The sequence below is a fragment of the Stegostoma tigrinum genome, chromosome 12, assembly GCF_030684315.1.
Source record: "Stegostoma tigrinum isolate sSteTig4 chromosome 12, sSteTig4.hap1, whole genome shotgun sequence".
Taxonomy (NCBI): Eukaryota; Metazoa; Chordata; class Chondrichthyes; order Orectolobiformes; family Stegostomatidae; genus Stegostoma; species Stegostoma tigrinum.
In genome coordinates this window covers 79,579,395-79,598,651 of record NC_081365.1, presented here as the reverse complement: position 1 = coordinate 79,598,651, position 19,257 = coordinate 79,579,395, and the positions used below count along the sequence as shown (strand labels likewise).

General features: G+C 41.2%; 1 protein-coding gene across 2 annotated transcripts in view; it reads left to right on the top strand.

Annotated features, from left to right (window-relative positions):
- vwa8 (von Willebrand factor A domain containing 8) overlaps positions 1–19,257 on the top strand; it is a 354,489-nt gene that overhangs the window by 225,750 nt on the left and 109,482 nt on the right. For both annotated transcript variants that reach the window (XM_059650499.1, XM_059650498.1), the window contains 5 exons: positions 4,259–4,361; positions 6,534–6,672; positions 9,315–9,514; positions 14,723–14,836; positions 17,642–17,706. In XM_059650499.1, coding sequence (XP_059506482.1) covers positions 4,259–4,361; positions 6,534–6,672; positions 9,315–9,514; positions 14,723–14,836; positions 17,642–17,706 — 621 coding nt within the window. The remainder of the gene's footprint in view (positions 1–4,258; positions 4,362–6,533; positions 6,673–9,314; positions 9,515–14,722; positions 14,837–17,641; positions 17,707–19,257) is intronic.

Below are 19,257 nucleotides of genomic sequence, written 5' to 3'. Positions count from 1 at the left end.
TAGCAGAGACCAAAGAGAATTTGAGTCATGAGCTCTTGATTTGGGTTTTCCAAAAGAGAAAAAGAGGCATAGGTATAGTCAGACTGGAGAAAAGAATACAGGTCAGCAGCCCAGATGTTGGGTTAAAATATCCACTCAAGGCCCAGCACAATGGATGAGGTTATCCATTGTTTGATGCGGATGAAGGAGGCTGATGGCGTGAGAAGAATACTTGGAATTTTAATGCAAGACTAAAGGAAAGTGTTTATTTTTAATCAAATTACATAGCTTGTTTTTAGATTTTATCATCATGTACACTCAAGCACAGGGGCACAGTGAAAAGTGTATAACATTGCCAGGCATGGTGCCGTCTTAAGTAACAAGGTACCTAGCACTCCTTTAAAACTGTTTCTTATTCTGATTGGTGTGAACTCGCTGGTTGGGCCAGCATTTATTGTTGCTCTCTAATTATCCTTGAGAAGGTCCAAGGCAAGCTGCTGCCTGGACCTTATTTTGTTTAATTCACTGATTGGACATGGACGTGGACATTGCTGGCTGGCCTGCACTTTAATGTCCATCCCTCATTGTCCTTGAGAAGGTGATCATAAACTGCCTTCTTGAACGTCTTCAGTCCATGTGAATAAGATGCACCAACAATGCTCTATGGAAAGGAGTTTCAGGATTTTGATCGAGCAGCAGAAATTATGCAAGTGAACAATCTTGGCCAACAGAAGAATGAGAGATGGCGCAAAGGACAGTAGAGATTTTGCAGACTGGGATAGATAATACGAACTGCAAAGGTGTACACAAAGTAATAAGAGCTGCAGAAAAGCAATGTAAGAACAAAATTATGAGGGACATTAAGAGTAACCTATTGTCTTGTTTACCACTCATTTGGAAAGTGGACATAGGTTCTCTTTATTTGAAGATCTAATATAGATTGCTATAATCTAGACTGATGAAGAGTGCTAATTCATTGTCATGGCAGATTGTGAAATTTATTTAATAAAAGTCTAGATTTAAAAAGCTAGCCTAATTGCAACCACGTAATTGTCATTTTAATAAAAAAAACCCTCATCTCATTCATCAATGGCCTTTAGGTAAGGAAATCTGCTATCCTTACCTGGTCGGGCCTACATGTGACTTGACTCACATGTCTCTTACCTGCCCTCTGGGCACTTGGGAATGGGCAATAAATACTGGCCTAGACAGTGACATTCACAACCCATGAATGTTTTTTTTTAAATTGCATGTTTTACATCCTCGCTACTTGTTTCATTAGCATTTTCCCGCTTAAATTGATATCCCAAGTTAAATGTGTATCATGATGGGAAGCATTCTAGATTTATAGCAAAATAAAAATTGTGATGGAGTTATATTTAGAATAAAGAATGACAAATCTTCAAGACCTCATAATATGATTATGAGCAGCAGTTAGTCTCATTAACCTCCTGAAGCTTGTTCTGACAATTAATAAGATCCTACCTGATTATCTACCTCAACTACATTCCATTCATCCATTCCTGTGACCCTTAATTCCCACATATCTACTCATCGCTGTCTAAATATACTCAACAACTGAGCATCCACACCTCTGGGATATTGAATTCCAAAGATTCACAGTCTTCTAAGTGAAGAAATATCTCTTCATCTCGGTCCTAAATGACCAACCAATTATCCTAAAACTATGAATCTTAAGTGTAAAATCTCCAGCCAGAAGAAACTGGCCTAATAATAGTTTGAATATAGCTTTGTTTTTCTCTCTCCTCCCAAGGCTTGTATGAAGGGGCGGCACAGTGGCTCAGTGGTTAGCACTGCAGCCTCACAGTGCCGGGGACCCGGGTTCGATTCCTGCTTCGGGCGACTGTCTGTGTGGATTTTGCACATTCTCCCCGTGTCTGCGTGGGTTTCCTCCGGGTGCTCCGGTTTCCTCCCATAGCCCAAAGATGTGCAGGCTAGGTGGATTGGCCATGCTAAATTACCCATAGTGTTCAGGGGTGTGTGGGTTATAGGGGGATGGGTCTACGTGGGATGCTTCAAGGGGCAGTGTGGACTTGTTGGGCCAAAGGGCCTGTTTCCACACTGTAGGGAATCTAATTTTATGCATTTCTATGAGATCATCTGTCATTCTTTTTAAAACTACACAGAACATTATTTCAGTAGGTCTTCCTTCCTTTTATACTTTAGCTCTATTGTGGTAAAGGCCAACATACCATATTTTTTCCTAATTGTTTCCTATGTTTGTGTGTAATCTTTCTGAAATTTATAAACAAGGACACCTATTTTGTCTGAAAATCCACATCAATCCTCCTCTTAACTTTTATATGTAAAAAAGTTCCGATTTTCCTATAAGCAAGAATATTTTTTCACTTCCCACATTACATTAAACCTAACATCACCTTACCCACTCATCTAACCTATCTATATACCCGTGTAGTGTCTTTGCATCCCCGTTATTTCTTCCCTAGTTCTGTTTTGTCAGCAAGCTATTTATTGCACTCAGACCCCCTCATCCAAGGTATTGATATTCTAAATAACTGATCCCTGTGATTTCCAGCCAGAGTTGAAAAAGATGTAGACAAAAAATTTGCAAATACAAAAGTGCTGTTCTTCCAAAATGCTCATCATTCCAAAATTGCTTCCTCAAATTGACACAATTGCCAAGAATATTCCATTTTTTTAACAAAAATTATCAGTTCATTGCCAATTGACAAATGTGGTTGGATCCAGCAGAGGAAACACTAGTACAGTCAGCTAGTGTGTTCTCCAGCTAAACATAAGGTTGTTGGTTCAAGCCCACCCAGAGACAAATGTGTTAATTGTCCAACTGATTTCAGCCAGAATAATTTTGGAGGGGCCTTGCGGCACGGTGATAATATTCGTTATCTCTGGGACAGAGGAATTGAGTTTCAAGTCCCGTTGGCCCTAAAGATGTATGATAACATGTTGATGAGGTTGATTAAAAATGACATCAATCTCATTAGTCTTGGTCTGGATTTGAACCCTTGCAAAAACTGTGCTCCTAAGTGTCTAACAGATCGATGGAGTGCAAGCCCAAAGATTATCGCACTGTGATGTGGAACACTGGCCGTCTTGGGATTTGTCAGTCATGACCTTGCATTTCAGATGTTTAGAATTTATTTCATTTGTCGCAGATGAATTGTTTCTTTAAATGTATTAAATGGAATTTAGAATGCAGCCTATGACTTTTATCATTATCACGCTGAACGTCTTCTCTCCCTTTATGGCTGGAGATTTTAACCTAACTCTTAGTATCGGGTAGAGAAGTTTGGTATGCGTGTTTTCACTCAGTAACATGGACTGCAGTAATATCTACCTACCATTTTATATCTGCTGTTTCAAAACTGCCCATAATCAATATTTCATATGTCTTCAGCTCTCTCCCTCTAAATTTATTAATATCGCAGCAGTTTAATCCCACTGGAACACTTGTTCTCCTTTAAAATTTCTCTTTTCCAAGTAATTAATTCCTTTTAGAGGAATTCAGATCTGGAGTGTTCCACATCTGTTATCTGGGATGAGTGATGTTAGCAGTAGAGCAGAGAAGTAGACCATTTCCACACTTGAAGTAGTGAATTCAAACTATGTTAACGTATTTTCTAATCTCCCTCAATACTTTTGGAGGCCGCCTAAAACATGTTCCCCTTCCTTCTGTTTCTGTCCAAAAACATCTGATTTTACAGTTGCCGTACGGGTTGAGCACTGCACTGTGGCAGATGCCATGTTTCAGATGAGACGTTAAATGAGGCCTTGTCTGTCCTCTTGGCTGGGTGCAAATGATCCTGTAGTACTATTCAAAAAGAGAGCAAGGTAGCTCTCTCCAGTGTCGTTTCAACCAATGCAGCAACCATCTGGTCATTTACCACAATGTGTGGATGTGCTATTGATCTGTTATTTATTTGTCTGGAAATCAGTTTTCTACACTGCTAATTTCAAGCATAGTTCATTTATATGAAACATTGATTTACCCTCAAGTTGTGGGAGTGCTTTTAGTATAAGTTGATTACTTCTACCCCTCCCTCCAGCCTATACCAGCCTACCTCCTTCCTTCCTTCCCTCCTACCCATCCTACCTCGTGCCTTGCTCCTATGATTGCTCCCTTCCCTCCTGCTCCATTAGAATTTGTGTATGTTGTGTACAAAGTAGCAATAGCTGTGCTTGTGGTTTCACCAGTGAACTCTTCACTGTACTGAACCTTTGAAGGGATGTTTTGGTTTACCGTGAAGTTATGATGCTCTAATTTGTAACTGTCTGACAGGTTGCCTTTGCCAGACTGTAAGTTAGCCAGCCACTGGACGTTTAACCAACCGGAAAGCACACGGTGGAAACTGACTATAAAGACTCAGCGGACAGCTGTGAAGGTTTGAACTCCTTTATTTGTCTGATAACATACAAATTTGAAAAATCAGAAAGGTGGTGCTACTAAATTGAAGTGAATTGCTATTTTTTTCCCTAAATATTTGTCTCTTTACAACTCAGTGGAGTGGCAAGCTGGAACTTCAGCCCCACTATGCTCATAGTCAATGCAAATGTGAAAATTTAATGAAGCCACCAAATGAAACCACCACCAACTTGTCAAGACCAACTCAGTCAGGAATGCCCACATCCCACGTATAAATTTTTAAATACTGCCCAATTTTACCACAATATCTAATTCAGCTTATAAAAATATTCACATGAGAGTTTTCATTAAGCCGAAAATCATTGTAATCAAACTGGCTTTATCCATTGGCAAGAAAGAAACGTGAATTGTTAAGTTGTTAAGTGCTTTGCCACAGGTCTGGTGGCCAGGACCTTTGCCTAGCTGCCACACGGGAATGATAGGCACCACTCGCCTCCACTGATGCCCTCACCTCTATGAGTCCTTGCAGGACCTCACCAATACAGATGCTACTGGGTACCGTCCTGGCCCAAACTTGAGTCTGTTACTGCCATGCTTTGGGTCCACGTCACCAATGCCGCAGGGTCCCATACTAGGCAAAAACCTATTCCCTGTTTGTCGTCTTATCCTATTTGACAAGGGAATTTGCAGCTGTTCCCAGAAAAATGTTGAGTGAGGACACCTATCAGGAGATTCTCTGTTACTTCTCTACACAGGAGGGAGAGAAAGAGACTTAGCCTTTTTCTCTCCCTGGATGTTTCTGCAGTATTGTTCACACAAGTCCCTAGCCACTTGCCCAGGAACCAGTCCAGTCGTTGTTACAATGCTGAGCTGCCTTCAGCCATAAGTAACTTGTCAATTGAATAACCAAACAAAGGACTGATGCTCATCAAAATTGCCCTTAACACACATGCACATGGAGTTGATGTGTGTAGCTTCGTCCTCCATTGCATGTTTAATACAACATTGTAGATACAACTTTCAGATTAAGGAGTTGCACATTTAAGACAGCTATAAGGTAGAAATACTTCTTTTGGAGAATAGTTAGTCTGTGGAATTCTTTACCTGTCAAGGCTTGATAATTAAATATGTTCAAGACAGCAGTAGACATTTTTAATCAGTGATAAAGTCAAAGGTTATGGGAAAAGACAAGAAACGAGTTGACAATTAGCAGATCAGGCATGATCTCATTGAATGGGAGAGCAGACTTGATGGGCTGAATGATCTACTTCTGCTCCTCTGTCTTATGTCAGTAACTTGCAATCAATTTCTGTAACTCACTTTTCAGACTGCAACATCTTCTTAATCAAAGATAACAAAGTGTGAAGCTGGATGAACACAGCAGGCCAAGCAGCATCTCAGGAGCACAAAAGCTGATGTTTCGGGCCTAGACCCTTCATCAGAGATGATGAAGCGTCTAGGCCCAAAATGCCAACTTTTGTGCTCCTGAGATGCTGCTTGACCTGCTGTGTTCATCCAGCTTCACACTTTGTTATCTTGGATTCTCCAGCATCTGCAGTTCCCATTATCATCTTAATCAACATCAGTTTACTTGACTCATGCATTGTGGAGGTTGTTGTGCTTGTGTTGTTCACACACAGGTTGTCCATTTACCCAGGAGCCATTCAGAGATATGTTGTTATTCCTATGATTCCTGGCTTCTACAATTAATTCTAACCATATGAACCGATCAGCAATCTGCCTGAGTAAAGCTTGTCATGCACACATCCACAATGCAGTGGCATCGTACGTATTTTCCCGCACTGCTTGAATGAACAGTAGTGTAAACAAAACTCACAATGAGGTTTACTAACTTGATTTTAAAAGTGCAGCAACTCCTTCAACAGTCCTTGGTTTAAAGCAATCCTTTTCTCATTTTGGCTTACAATCCAAGATATCTGTTATTTGAGAAAATAACAAATTGGGTGGAATGTAAAAAGGAAATCTAGGCCTTACCTACAGGGAGAAAGCACTGCACACCACCCTCCATTCATCATCCCCACATGGTTAGGCAATGGTGTTTTGAAACCTTGGATTTTGTCAGATATGTAAGTTGCTTATTATTTTAACAATTTTGAATGGATGCTGAATCAAATCTTCAGTATTGTGTTTGGCTTTGAATGGAACTTATGCATCCTTCTTGTACTCTTAGGGTCCAGTGCACCTGAAAGTTCAAGGATATCCATTAGAACGGCATGAGTCAAGGGGCTTCAGCTTCACTGAGCAACAAGCCCATTGGAGAATTCCACTAGATGAAGTGAATATTGTTTCTGATGTCTTCACAGTCAAAGGTAATACCCTGTCAAAAACATACATTTCTTTCTTGGGGGAAATAGCATCTTGTTAGAGTCAGTGTTGATCCACATGATTCATGTCATTTGTTTTCAGATTTCTTTCTGAACCGCGGGGCTATAAGGGCTGTGTCTTGGACGCAGAATCGATCAGAATTGAAGTGGAAGGGGTTAGCAAAGTGAAGCAGCTGATTGCTCCTCAGAAAGTACAATTTAATGAACAAGTTAGGAACAAGCAGCAGACTACAGAGAGTCTAAAACTTGCCAAATCTGTTAACAGAAAGCAATATTTGGAATAATTGGTCCAAAATGCGGTTGCAGTGTTTCTAAAAAAATGTTTGAGAGCAAAGAATTGCATTTATATAAAACCTTGCATACTTTCATGAGTTTGCAAAGTGCTTACAGCCAATGAAGTACTTTTGCCATGTTAGAATCCCAGCAGCCATTTTACACGGAATACCAATGAACCAAACAATTTATTTACATTTTGCAATAATCCCCTCTCTACCCATTCTAAATGGCCAGTTGTTCTCAGATCTCATCAGAACAGAGCTCAACAAGAGTCCAGGTAGAATTGAATCAGTAAAGCAGCATGATGGCTCAGTGGTTCACAGTACTGCCCCACAGCACCAAGGACCTGGGTTTGATTCCACCCTCGGGCGACTGTCTGTATGGAGTTTGCACATTCTCCCCGTGTCTGCATGAGCTTCCACCATGTGCCCCAGTTTCCTCCCACAGTCTAAAGACGTGCAGGTTAAGAGAATTGACCATGCTAAATTGCCCACAGTGTCCAGGGATGTGTAAGTTAGGTGGATTAGCCATGGGAAATGCAGGGTTACAGGGAAAGGGTAGGGGGACGGGTCTGGGTGGGATGTTCACAGGGCCAGTGTGACATGAGCCAAATGGTCTGTTTCCGCACTGTAGAGATTCTATAATTCAGTAAAGTTGAGAAACCAACAGTATTTGCAGAAGAGGAAAGGAGATTTTTACCATGTCTTTATCGTCTGCTTTTGTTAAATTTCTGGTACAGAACACAGCTGATCAGTTATTCGATCTTTCAGTCTGTTAACATCAGTGGAGGAAAACCTGTGAAGACATTGACGACCGCCCTCCATAACTTGCCAATACAGCAAAAACCAGGTTCCTGGCAGGAATCTCTAAGCACCACCTCAGTGATTCCTGCTGTTGTGTCCTACACTGAGCTCACTATTGGTATGAGGTGCATGGCAGGCTGTCTGTACTGTCGACTGTGGAATCAATTCATGGTCAATTAACCATCTGATGCCCACAGTTTGGACATGGCCAAGGATAGTGGGCAAAGGTTTAGAGAGCATCAAGTGTGCACAAAGCCTGCACAATTTACTTTCGCAAGGAGAACTGAGTAGGGAAAGCAAGCCCAAGAGTAAAATAATGACCGCTATTAAGGAAAAATATCCCACACTGGTATATTGCTTTTAATGTAGCGCATCTCAAAGTATTTTACAATTTGTTGGATTTTTTTTCAAATGTAGTCACTGCTGTAAAGTTGGAAAATCAGCAGCCAATTTGCATATAGCAAACCCCCACAAACTGCAATGTGATAAATGACCAAAGAAACTGTTCTTTGTGATATTGGTTGAAGAACAAAAAACAGCCAAGGCACAATCCCATTTCTTTGAATGACACAAATGATTGTTTTACATGCACTGAGAAGACTTGGAGCCTTGCATTAATATCTCATCTGGAACTCAGCCATTCTGACAGTGCAGCTCACTTTCAAAGCTGTATTGGAATGCCGGGCTGAGTTGTGCTCAAATCTCGGAAGAGAACTTTGAAACCACCACCTTCTTATCCAGATATGGCTGCTACCAGCTGAAACGTGTCTTGCAGCAAGGTCATGATGCATTTAATCTCTAACTATTCTACTTCGATCTGGGAACAGTTGATTCACTAACGCTGGGATTCTGCCACTGAATGTAAGAAAACTAGCTCAGTATATACCCTTTATTTGGAGGACCACAGTGACTTTTCCAACCTGGCACCTTCGTACAATTCACTGAGCTGAAGGAGGGTTTTCAAGCTTCTGTACAATCTGTGGTCAAGACATGCTCACACAGCCTGTTTGTGATTTGGAGATGAACCAGAGTGGAATAAGGCAGAGCAATTTGGAGTTTGAAATCCCATCCTTTATTTCCAGTGACAGACAAGTAGGAGTAGGAAATTTTGGGCGGCACAGTGGCTCAGTGTTAGCAATGCAGCCTCACAGCACTAGGGACCCGGGTTCGATTCCAGCCTTAGGCGGCTGTGTGTGATGAGTTTGTACATTCTCCCCGTGTTTGCATGGCATTCCTCCAGGTGCTCCAGTTTCCTCCCACAGTCCAAAGATTTGCAGGCTAGGTGGATCAGCCATGCTAAATTGCCCATAGTGTTCAGGGGTGTGTGGGTTATAGGGGGATGGGTCTGGGTGGGATGCTTCAAGGGGCGGTGTGGACTTGTTGGGCCGAAGGGCCTGTTTCCACACTGCAGGGAATCTAATCTAATCTAATCTTTGTACATACAGCGAGAAGTAAATTATGCAGCCACCCAGGTTTGACTAATTTGGGTTTGGCTTGTGTGGGTCTTTGAAGATTATGTCCACTGATGTATCTGTTGATCTCATGCAGGTGAAGCCAAAGACTCCATTTATGTAGCAACTTGCAATCCAGTCTCTCTGTACTCGATGACCGTGCCTGGCAACACCATACACTGCATGGATCTATATGACATCTTCCCCAGGAATTCTGGTGGAGTCTGGCAACCTTTTGTGACAGTGGCTCCACTGGGTCAACCTCTCCATGACCAGGTTGTGCTTCATGAGGAGCAGGTATTTGAAGTTCTTGGGTGACTTTTACCAGCTATTTATCTTGATACAGTGATTAAATGAATAGATTACTACAGAAATATAGAAAATTTATTACACAGAAACAAGTTGCTTGACCTGACCAAGCCATCACTATAATTTCCACTTGACCAAATACCCCTAATCCATTTATTCATTCACTTGTCCTACTTCACCTTGAGTGGTGACACCATTTTTACCTCAGCTGCTAACTGTCTCATTCTCACATTTCACTGTAAAGATGTTGCTGCTGCTGTTTGTATCAATGTTCTTTAACCACTAACTGTTGATCACAAGCAACTTATTGTATTGTCTCCTCCATAATTGTAAAATTTCTATCATATTGTCTTGTACCTATGAACTAGGAGCAGGTATAGGCCTAGAGGCTGCTCCACCATCAGTGAGATCATGGCTGTTATGATTAATCGATATTCCTGCTTATCCCCAAGAGCCTTTCATCTTGTTGTATCTCAACAATCTTTCCATCTCTGCCTTAAAAATATTTAAAGTTTCTGCTGCTACCACCTTTTCTGAAAGAGAGAACCAAAGACTTATGACCTGCTGTGAGAAGGATTGCTCCTCATTTCTGCCTTCAAGAGTTGATTTTTTTAAGCAGTAAACTAGTGCTCGATTCTCCCATAAAAGGAAGCTTCCTATCTGCATCCACCTAGTCAAGACCCCTCAAGATCTTCTTTGTTTGAATCAATATGCACTTCCTTTTCTAAACTTAAGTGGATACAAGCCTGACCTATCCAACTGCTCTGAATGCAATCAGTTCATTCTAATTGTTCATTTAGTTAACCTTCTCTCAACTGCTTCCACCATTTACATCTTCCCTTAGATATGATGACAGCTACTATACACAGTACTGCAGCTGTCTCAACAATGCTATGTATAATTCAAGCAAAGTTTCCTTGTTTTGGGATTCAAGTACCCTCAAAATAAATGATAGAATTCTGTTAGCATTCTTGATGACTGGCTGTATATGTGCATACCAACATTTGTATTCATGCACTAAGACACCCAGATCTTTCTGAATCCAAGAGCTCAGTAATCCCTCACCAGTACCAGTTCTTCTCAATCTACTTGTGGGAGGTGAAATAACTCAATATCGTCTCAGACTAGAGGAGGCTTGGGGTCCTAATATTCCTTAACCAAATCCATCAACTTTTGAAAGGGTTAGTATCTGGTGCATCAGGGAAAGTTAGGCTCCTAATGACCAAAAAAGCTCCAGGTCCACAGGCTGTAAGGAAAATCACTTACTGCTTTTCACTTGCCTGGAAAAAAAATAACACACTCTTTCCACATACCGGGCCCAGTCTTTGATGGCAGGATCGAATGAATCAAGCTTCTGAAATAATGGCATGATGCCACAAATGCCTACCTCAACTCAAAGACAACTGTTACAAGCGAATTTCTTCAGGAGTGTGCTTTTTCTCTCATCACTGTTGAAATAACGCCACAGGGGCCAGTATCCTGTCGCCCCCAAGTCACACTTTATTTACATGTGGTGGGTCCTTGACACTGATCCAGCTCCCTTAGAACGAATAGAATGTCTGACATTCCTGTTTATATCTGTCAGCCAGGGCTCCCTGATTGGATCAGATTTCGAGCCTCAATCAGGGAACTCATATTCTATGAGGCCCACCTGGATGACCTTGTTACGATCACTGCAGAAGCATCCTCTAACTGCTTGAATACAGAATCCATTACAGCTCTTGAACCTGACTTCAAGTTTTCAACACCTTCACTTCAAAAAGAGAATGGTCAAGCAAGCCAGGATTGTGACAATAATAAAGGCATATCTAATTTTCATCTTCATAGAATCATAGAATCCCTACAATGTGGAAACAGGCCTTTTGGTGCAACAGGTCCACACTGCCCCTCCAAAGACCATCCCATTGAGACCCTTTCCCTGTACCTGGCACTTTCCTTGTCCATTCCACCTAATTTACACACCCGGGATGCAACGGGCAATTAAGCATGACCAGTCCAACTAACCTGCACATCTTTGGACTGCGGGAGGAAACTGGATCAGCCAGAGGAAGCCTACGCAGACACGGGAAGAATGGGCAAACTCTAGTCTCACAGACAGTCGCCCACGGGTGAAATTGAACACGGGTCTTGACGCTGTGAGACAGCAGTACTGACCGCTGTGTCACTGTGCTGCCCCTTTATTTCGGTGAAGAATGCAAAAATATATTATTCAATAAATACAAATGTAACTGCTTTCCTTCCTTACTTTAAATCTTTGTAATTGTGTTTTAGCTAATAACATTATCACTGTTCATCTGAATAAAATTTTCCACCATGGCATTTTTCACTGTTATACTCAACTCTAGAACGTTGAAACTAGTGCCTGGCCTTATTTGGGTGTACAGCCAGTTCAGCTGTTCAATGAGAGTATGCAGGTCTTTTAAGTTTTGGAAACCATTGCATCTTTTCCTGAGGCCCTACTTTTACTAGTAGCAATGGGACTAAAATTTTCCAAATAAGGTTGTAGATGCAAAGTGACGCTTGACCCTTTCTGCCGGATTTCCAGTCCAATGTACTTAAAAGTCCTAGAAGCCTGACTTTCCATTTTGAATTCTGTTTTCAACCCAATTAGGACAATGTTTCCACTTCACTGCTCCCATCTGGAAGAAAAATCATTTATGTTCATCCTTTCCTCAAAGTTATGTGCTTTATCCCAGCAAACATGAACTTTCTCTGAACTGCTTCTGATGCAATAATATCATTTATTACAGATACAAAAATTGCATGCAGTAATCCAAATGTAGTCTCAACATTGCCTGGTACAGCTACAGCAAAACCTCCCTATTCTTATATTCTATTCCCTGACAATAAAGAACATCCACTTTAATAATCATTTGTCACACCTACCCTATAGTGTTAGCCTTGGAGTTTTGGTCAGGCACCGTCAAGAGTGTTTGCGTCTAGAGGGCCCAGACGTGCTGAGTATATCTTTAATTAGCTGCTTCTTTCTAAATCTTGGTCCTGCCATTTAACAGATGTAACTGAACACTGTATTCCACTGTTATGTCTATCCAGGTAGGTGATGGCCTAGCGGTATTAATCTGGGGCCTGGGTGATTTTGAATTTTGCTGTTGGCAGGTGGGATCTGAATTCAATAATAATCTGGAAGTGAGAGCCTACTGATGATCATGAAACCATTGCCGATTGTCAGGGAAGAACCCATCTGGTTCATTAATGTCCATTCATGCCATTAGAGCAGAAACTCTGTCATGCTTACATGGCCTGTGACAGCAAAGGGGTTGACTCTGAAAAACTTCTGGGCATTAAGGACAGCAGTAAATGGTAGTCCAGCTAGTGGTACCCATATCCATGAATGAATTAAAACCTCTTGTCAGGACCCAGTGCTATCCAAACATTCCATCTTAATATCAAATGAGAGTTTCCTTTGAAGGTTATTATGGATCTTTTCATACCTGAGGCTGGAGGAGTGCACTGTCACTCTGGTCCCACTACTAACAAAAGTCACACCATAAAATATAATTTTTTTTTCTGAGATGACCAAGTTACCAAGAAAATACCTTACCAATATGAAGATCTATCAACCAGGTTTCTTATTAATTACAATTATTATTAAAGGATAACTTATTCAATGAAGATGTAGGAATTGCATAACGTACCCAGTCAGTGACATAGCTATATAAATACTTCTCCCTCTAAATATCCCCTAAACACACTGTGGAAGCATTTTTCCTGACCGGGGACAAAGACTGGGGAGTCAGGCAGGATTCAGGCATGTGGAAGACTTTTATTCAAGCAGAAATTGGTTTATGCAGGGAGAGGACCAAAGGATCTTCCCCGAATCTGGCTTCAAAAGATAGGTCAATGACACACCCTCTGCTTTTACGTAGAAGCATTTTAAAACATTTTGAGTTACAGTAATCAAATACAATGAGTCGTTGTCCTGGCCCTTAATTCAAAACCTAATCCTGTGGGACACCGAATCAATGATGGACACTTTCCATATACAGTCCCAGGTTCCCATAATCTTATGTATTAGATAGATATTGTAATCGCTAGGCCTTGGGATCTTCCTATGCATTCTATTCATTCGCATTCCAAAAGTTTAATGGCTATACTCCTTTGGGTCTTTCTCAGGCTTGTCTATCTATAAGGACAGCTCAAATCCAGTTACCCATTGTGTTTTGGTGCTGTCTTTTATCGCATTCCGTTACTCCTTTTATTTTCCCACTGTCCCAATTACGTTATATAAAAACAAAAAGTCAGTTAGCTTTAACTAATTACTATGAGGTTAACTTCTGTTTTAATGTTGACTATGAGTGTAACATCATCCAGCTCCTTCTACGGTCAACATTTTGTAATTTATCAGCTGTGATCAATCTATCTTGTTCAAGACATACAAGAAGAGGTCTTCTATGGCTAGTTAATCTTTACACCTAGGCTTTAATGTTTTTTAAGGCTTCTATTATATCCTGGTTATGTATTGAAACCGACTTCTATGATGAGAGCATTTTTAGTTAGTAACTATTTAATGTAGCTGGTAGCTTCAAAGAGACAACTATTTACTATAAAATAACTTTAGCTGTTATCCTTGAAGCAACTTGAGGACCTAATCCAGCACCTGACATTATTCATTTACTGGGACAATCATCTTTTCATGAATAAAGCCAGAATTGGTCATTTATCTGTCCTAAGGCATCCTTTCATCAGAACTGTGTCGGATGAGAATGTACAGCATCCTTTACTGACCTTTCAGCAGTTCTGTTCAAAGGTACCGTTGTATTTCAGTGTGTGAGCAGGCTGCTTAGTTTTGCTCAGCTTCTGTCTGTCATGTTGTAAGCAGGTACAGGCTGCTTAGTGTGCCCAGGTACGATCCACCTTAATAACCAGGTACAGGTCACCCCTGCAGATGCCCCCTTTACTTACACACGCACTCGCACACGCACACACACACACTCGTGCACGTGCACGCACACACACACACACACACACACACACACACACACACACACACACACTCGTGCACGTGCACGAACGTTTCATGAAACGAGAAAAGAGAGATTTCTCTGCAAAGATTGGCTTTCTGCAATGCTGGCCAATGAATTATTCTTGAAAACCAAAAGAATAAAGCAGAGAATGTTCCAGAGTTTATTGCTCTGATGTGGTCACCTCACTAATACATGGTTATCTCCTTCACAGAGTAATGTGATCCTGCTATTGAATTTGACCAATGGTGGAGTCAGTCGTATCATCTCTGGAGAAGAACGGCAATCCCCCAAGAAAGCGCACTGGTGGGCGAATAGAGATGACAGGGTAAGCATTCTGGTTAAATCCAAAATACATGATTTTAAATCTTCTTGTAGTCTTTTAAACTGTTTGATCTATGAATTAAGGAACATTGTTCTTGTAATGATGTTATTGTCATGAATGGATTTTGTACAGGATAATGAAATATAAGTAAAGCCAGCAATGCTTCCCTCGTCAATGGCAATGACAGACCAGGTCATCTCTGGTCATTACTTTATAGCACATTCTCCTCCCGAAGCTGCTTGTTTTTGGATCTGTAAAACTGAACTATCCTACAATAGGGAGGTGGTGGCACAGAGGTAATATCATGGATTTATAATCCTGAACCTCAGACAAATACCTTGCGGACATATGTTCAGATTCCACCATCGCAGGTACTGAGGTTTCTTTTCACAACAGAATGTAAGTTTCCCCACTACTGTGGTGGGATTTGAACTCCTATTTGACCATTAAGTCTTTAGATTACTAGCCCCGTAATATAGCCGCATGCTAGTGGAACACTGGGTAGACAGGTTTAGCCATTCACTATCTGGCTGGACCACAGAAAGCACTTTTGGTTACTTCTCATCTGCTGAAACTGCTCACTATCCAGGGTTATCCTGAATGCTAAGCTGATTCCTGCTTTCTGTTTCTTCCTGAAAAGGTACATCTGAAATCCCCTACCCTATCTCCTCCACCGTCACTTCCAACAAAATGTATGAGACATTCATGTTGGTCTTTGTAACTAAGATTGAGACTATCTGATCAGCTCCCTCCCTCCTTCCCCCAGCTCACTCGTCGAAAGTCCCTTGAACACTCCCTACTTGCCCAACCCTGAATTAATCCCTTTCGCTGATCTAGCTCTTTTCATCTGTCTGTCTTGGAGTCGTACAACATAGAAGACCCTCTTCAGGCGATCGAGTCTGTACTGCCAAAAATAGACTGCTACTACGTTATTCCCAATTTCCCACTGTAGGCCTTGAATGTTATGATACTTCATGTGCTCATCCAAGTACTGTTCAAAGGTTGTGAATTTTCTTGCCTCAACTGCCCTCCCAGGCAGGTCATTCCAGATCCCCCATCATCCGCTGGGTGAGAAAGCAACTCCTCAGATTCTCTCTACACCTCCTGCCTTTCACTTTAAAAGTTGTTATTGACCATTTTCCTTGAACTCATCTTGCACGGGACCAACATCCTGCTCCCATCAACCAAAAAGCTGTAAGAACTGTGGTACTGGTAATCAGAAAGAGAAACAGAAATAGCTGGAAAAACCCAACAGGTCTGGCAATATCTATGGAGAGGAAGCAGAATTAACCCAGCTCTGAAGAAGGGCCCCAAACCTGAAACATTCACTCTGCCATCTCTCTGCAAATCCTGCCGGACCTGCTGAGTTGTTCCAGCAATTTTTGTTTTTGATCTTGCTCCCGCAAAACCACTGTCCAGCCTCCCTTCCCTGGTTATTCATACTGTTTCTTGATATTGATTCTGTCCCCTTCTAACCATCCATCAACACTCCTGTCATCAAAACACTATCCTTGACCCTTCCATTCTTGCAAGTATGGTCAAAGAACTAAGCTGTTAAGGGCTACTTTAAGGAGGAGAGACGTTGGAGGAGAAATTTCAGAATAACAATGAAAGCATGCCTGAACATTGTCAGGAAGACCAAATGGCAGGAGAGAGCGAGCGATGTGGAAGTCAGGGACTCACAGAGGAAAATATTGAACAGTTTATGATTGATTAAACCTTGGAGGCCTTATGACATGAAGCAAAAAATGTTATTTCCATTATCCTTTAAAAAGTGAACTAATTGGTGTAATTTTCCTGTTCTATCTCCCAGACAATAGAAAATCATCTTCCTCAAATTTCAGTCCAATTCCCTTTAAAAGCACTTCTAAATGGGATTTTATTTTGACTAACTCATGTGTTTTGGGTGTTGCTGGCTGAGCCAGCATTTATTGCCCACCCCAAGTTGCCATTGAGAAGCTAAGGATGGGCAGCCTTCTTCAACAGCTGCATACCATTTTGAATAGCTTGACACTCAATGCTGTTAAAGAGGGAATTCCAGGAAATGTGACCCAGCAACAATGAAGGAACAGTGAAATGTTTCATAGTCAGACAATTGCTGCAAATGCTTAAGCTTCATATTTTACATTGATATGTTGTGCTCTTCCATCATTTAGGCTGGGAATATTTTTTGGAGCCTTTTCCTTCAGTGAGTTGTTCAATTGTCCGTCACCATTCAAGACTGGGTCTGGCAAAACTGTAGAACTTAGATCTGACCCGTTGTTTGTGGGATTACTTATCTCTGTCTGTCACTTGTTGCTTCTGCTTCTCGGCGCACAAGTAATCCTAGATAACAAAGTGTGGGGCTGTATGAACACAGCAGGCCAAGCAGCATCTTAGGAGCACAAAAGCTGATGTTTTGGGCCTAGACCCTTCATCAGAAAACAAGTAATCCTGTTTGGTAGTCCTAGCAACTGCTGATTTGAGTCATACTTGGCACATAAGAAGATGGTTGTGCTTGTTGGAAGTCAGTCATCTCAGCTCCAGGATATATCTGTAGGTGTTCTTCAGGATAATGTCCTGGGCCCATCAATCTTGAATTTCATCTCTACCAACATCTGGATAAAACTATTCTCACTCGCACCTCCTCTTGCTCTTCTGGTGTTGGTTTTAAATTTAGATTAATTATCACTCACTCACCAGTAGAAACAGGATTAACCTTGCAGCGTTTATACAGCTGTATGGACGAAAGGTTGAAGAATTGTATCTCCAAAGTGGTAATATTTGTAACCAAGACAGTTACATGATTTGTTTACTTTTCTTTTACAGGATGGTTACAAAATGTGCAGAGAATTTTCACACAAAAATTGGCTGGTGTTCTATAAGAAACAAGGGTAAGAATTTATTTATCTTCAATCAGATTGAATTTTTCTTTAAAATATGTTTTCTTGTTTTGTTAGCAAGCTTGCATTTTTATTCAGAACTATGGCCATGTATATCAGGTCGGTGTACTCGACCTCTACCTATACCTTCCTTGGAAACCAGCCTTACGACTAGAGTTGTAAGTGCAGTATCTTGTATGATTGTGAACGACAAGATTGAGAGAGGTAGTAGGAACTGCAGATGCTGGAGAATCTGAGATAACGAGGTGTAGAGCTGGATGAATACAGCAGGCCAAGTAGCAACACAGGAGCAGGGAGGCTGACGTTTCAGGCCTAGAAATGTCAGCCTTCCTGCTCCCAAGATTGAAAGAGGTCTGGGTTCACTCCGTGCAGTCTTACTAAGTGATTGAATAAATAAATGTAACCAGATGACAACATTGGGACTTGGTTATTCATATTAGACCGGAGATGAGAATCAGCGATGTTTGCAATTGCCCCTGCAGTAAAATATCCAAAAGACGTGACAAAATAAACCAAAACCTTTTCAATCTTTGTCACTAAACGTGGACGTTTTCACCCCTCCTATTCCATTTGGCTATAAATAATATACAACAAGAAAAGACAGATTTCAACAAAACTTGACACAAATAGGGTATGGCCAAGAAGAACTAGTTAATTTATGACAAAGATAAAGATTTGGATGCACTTCTTGGAATTTTTATAAGATCTGCTAACATTAAGAGATAGGGTAAATTAACTTTTTTGTCATATGTTAATTTAGAATATTATTGATTGTCACAATTGTCAAAATGGAATCAGAATTTTCAGATCAGGTTGTTGAATGAGGACAAGTGTGCAGCCTCCTCACTCTGATAGCAACTCTAAATGAGAAGATGTATTTTTTCAGCTTTGTAGTTCTAGAGCATCAGCTAGCCATGGAAAAGTGTCAAGATTCTGAAGAAGAGTCTTTGCTTTATCCACTGGTGGGGTGTGGGTGTCGCTGGCTGGCCGGCCAGCACTTTTATTGCTCATTCTTTGTTGTCCTTGAGAAGGTGGTGGTGAACTGCCTTAGCCCATGTTTGCACCAAGGCTGAGTGCCCCTATCAAAACCGACCTAGGCTTCGCTGAGCAGGAGCTGCTTGAGACCGCTGTTGATGATGCTTTCCATCACTATACTGATGATGGAGAGTAGATTAATGAGGCCAGGTTGGAATTAACCTGCTTTTTATGTACAGGGTATACCTGGGTAATTTTCCACACTGTCGGGTAGATGCCATTGTTGTAACTATACTGGAACAGCTTGGCTAAGAGTAGTGACACATTCTAGAGCATAAATCTTCAGTAATATTGCCAAAATGTTGTTGGGACCCATAGCCTTTGCAGTATCTCGTGCTTCCAACTGTTTCTTGATATCATTTAGTGTGAACTAAATTGGTTGAAGACTGGTATCTCTGATGCTGGGAACCGCTGGAGGAGGCCAAGATGGATTTGGCACTTGTGGATGAAGGTTACTGAGTTGTACAAGATTCGAAGCATTAACTCTGTTTATCTGTCCACATGCTG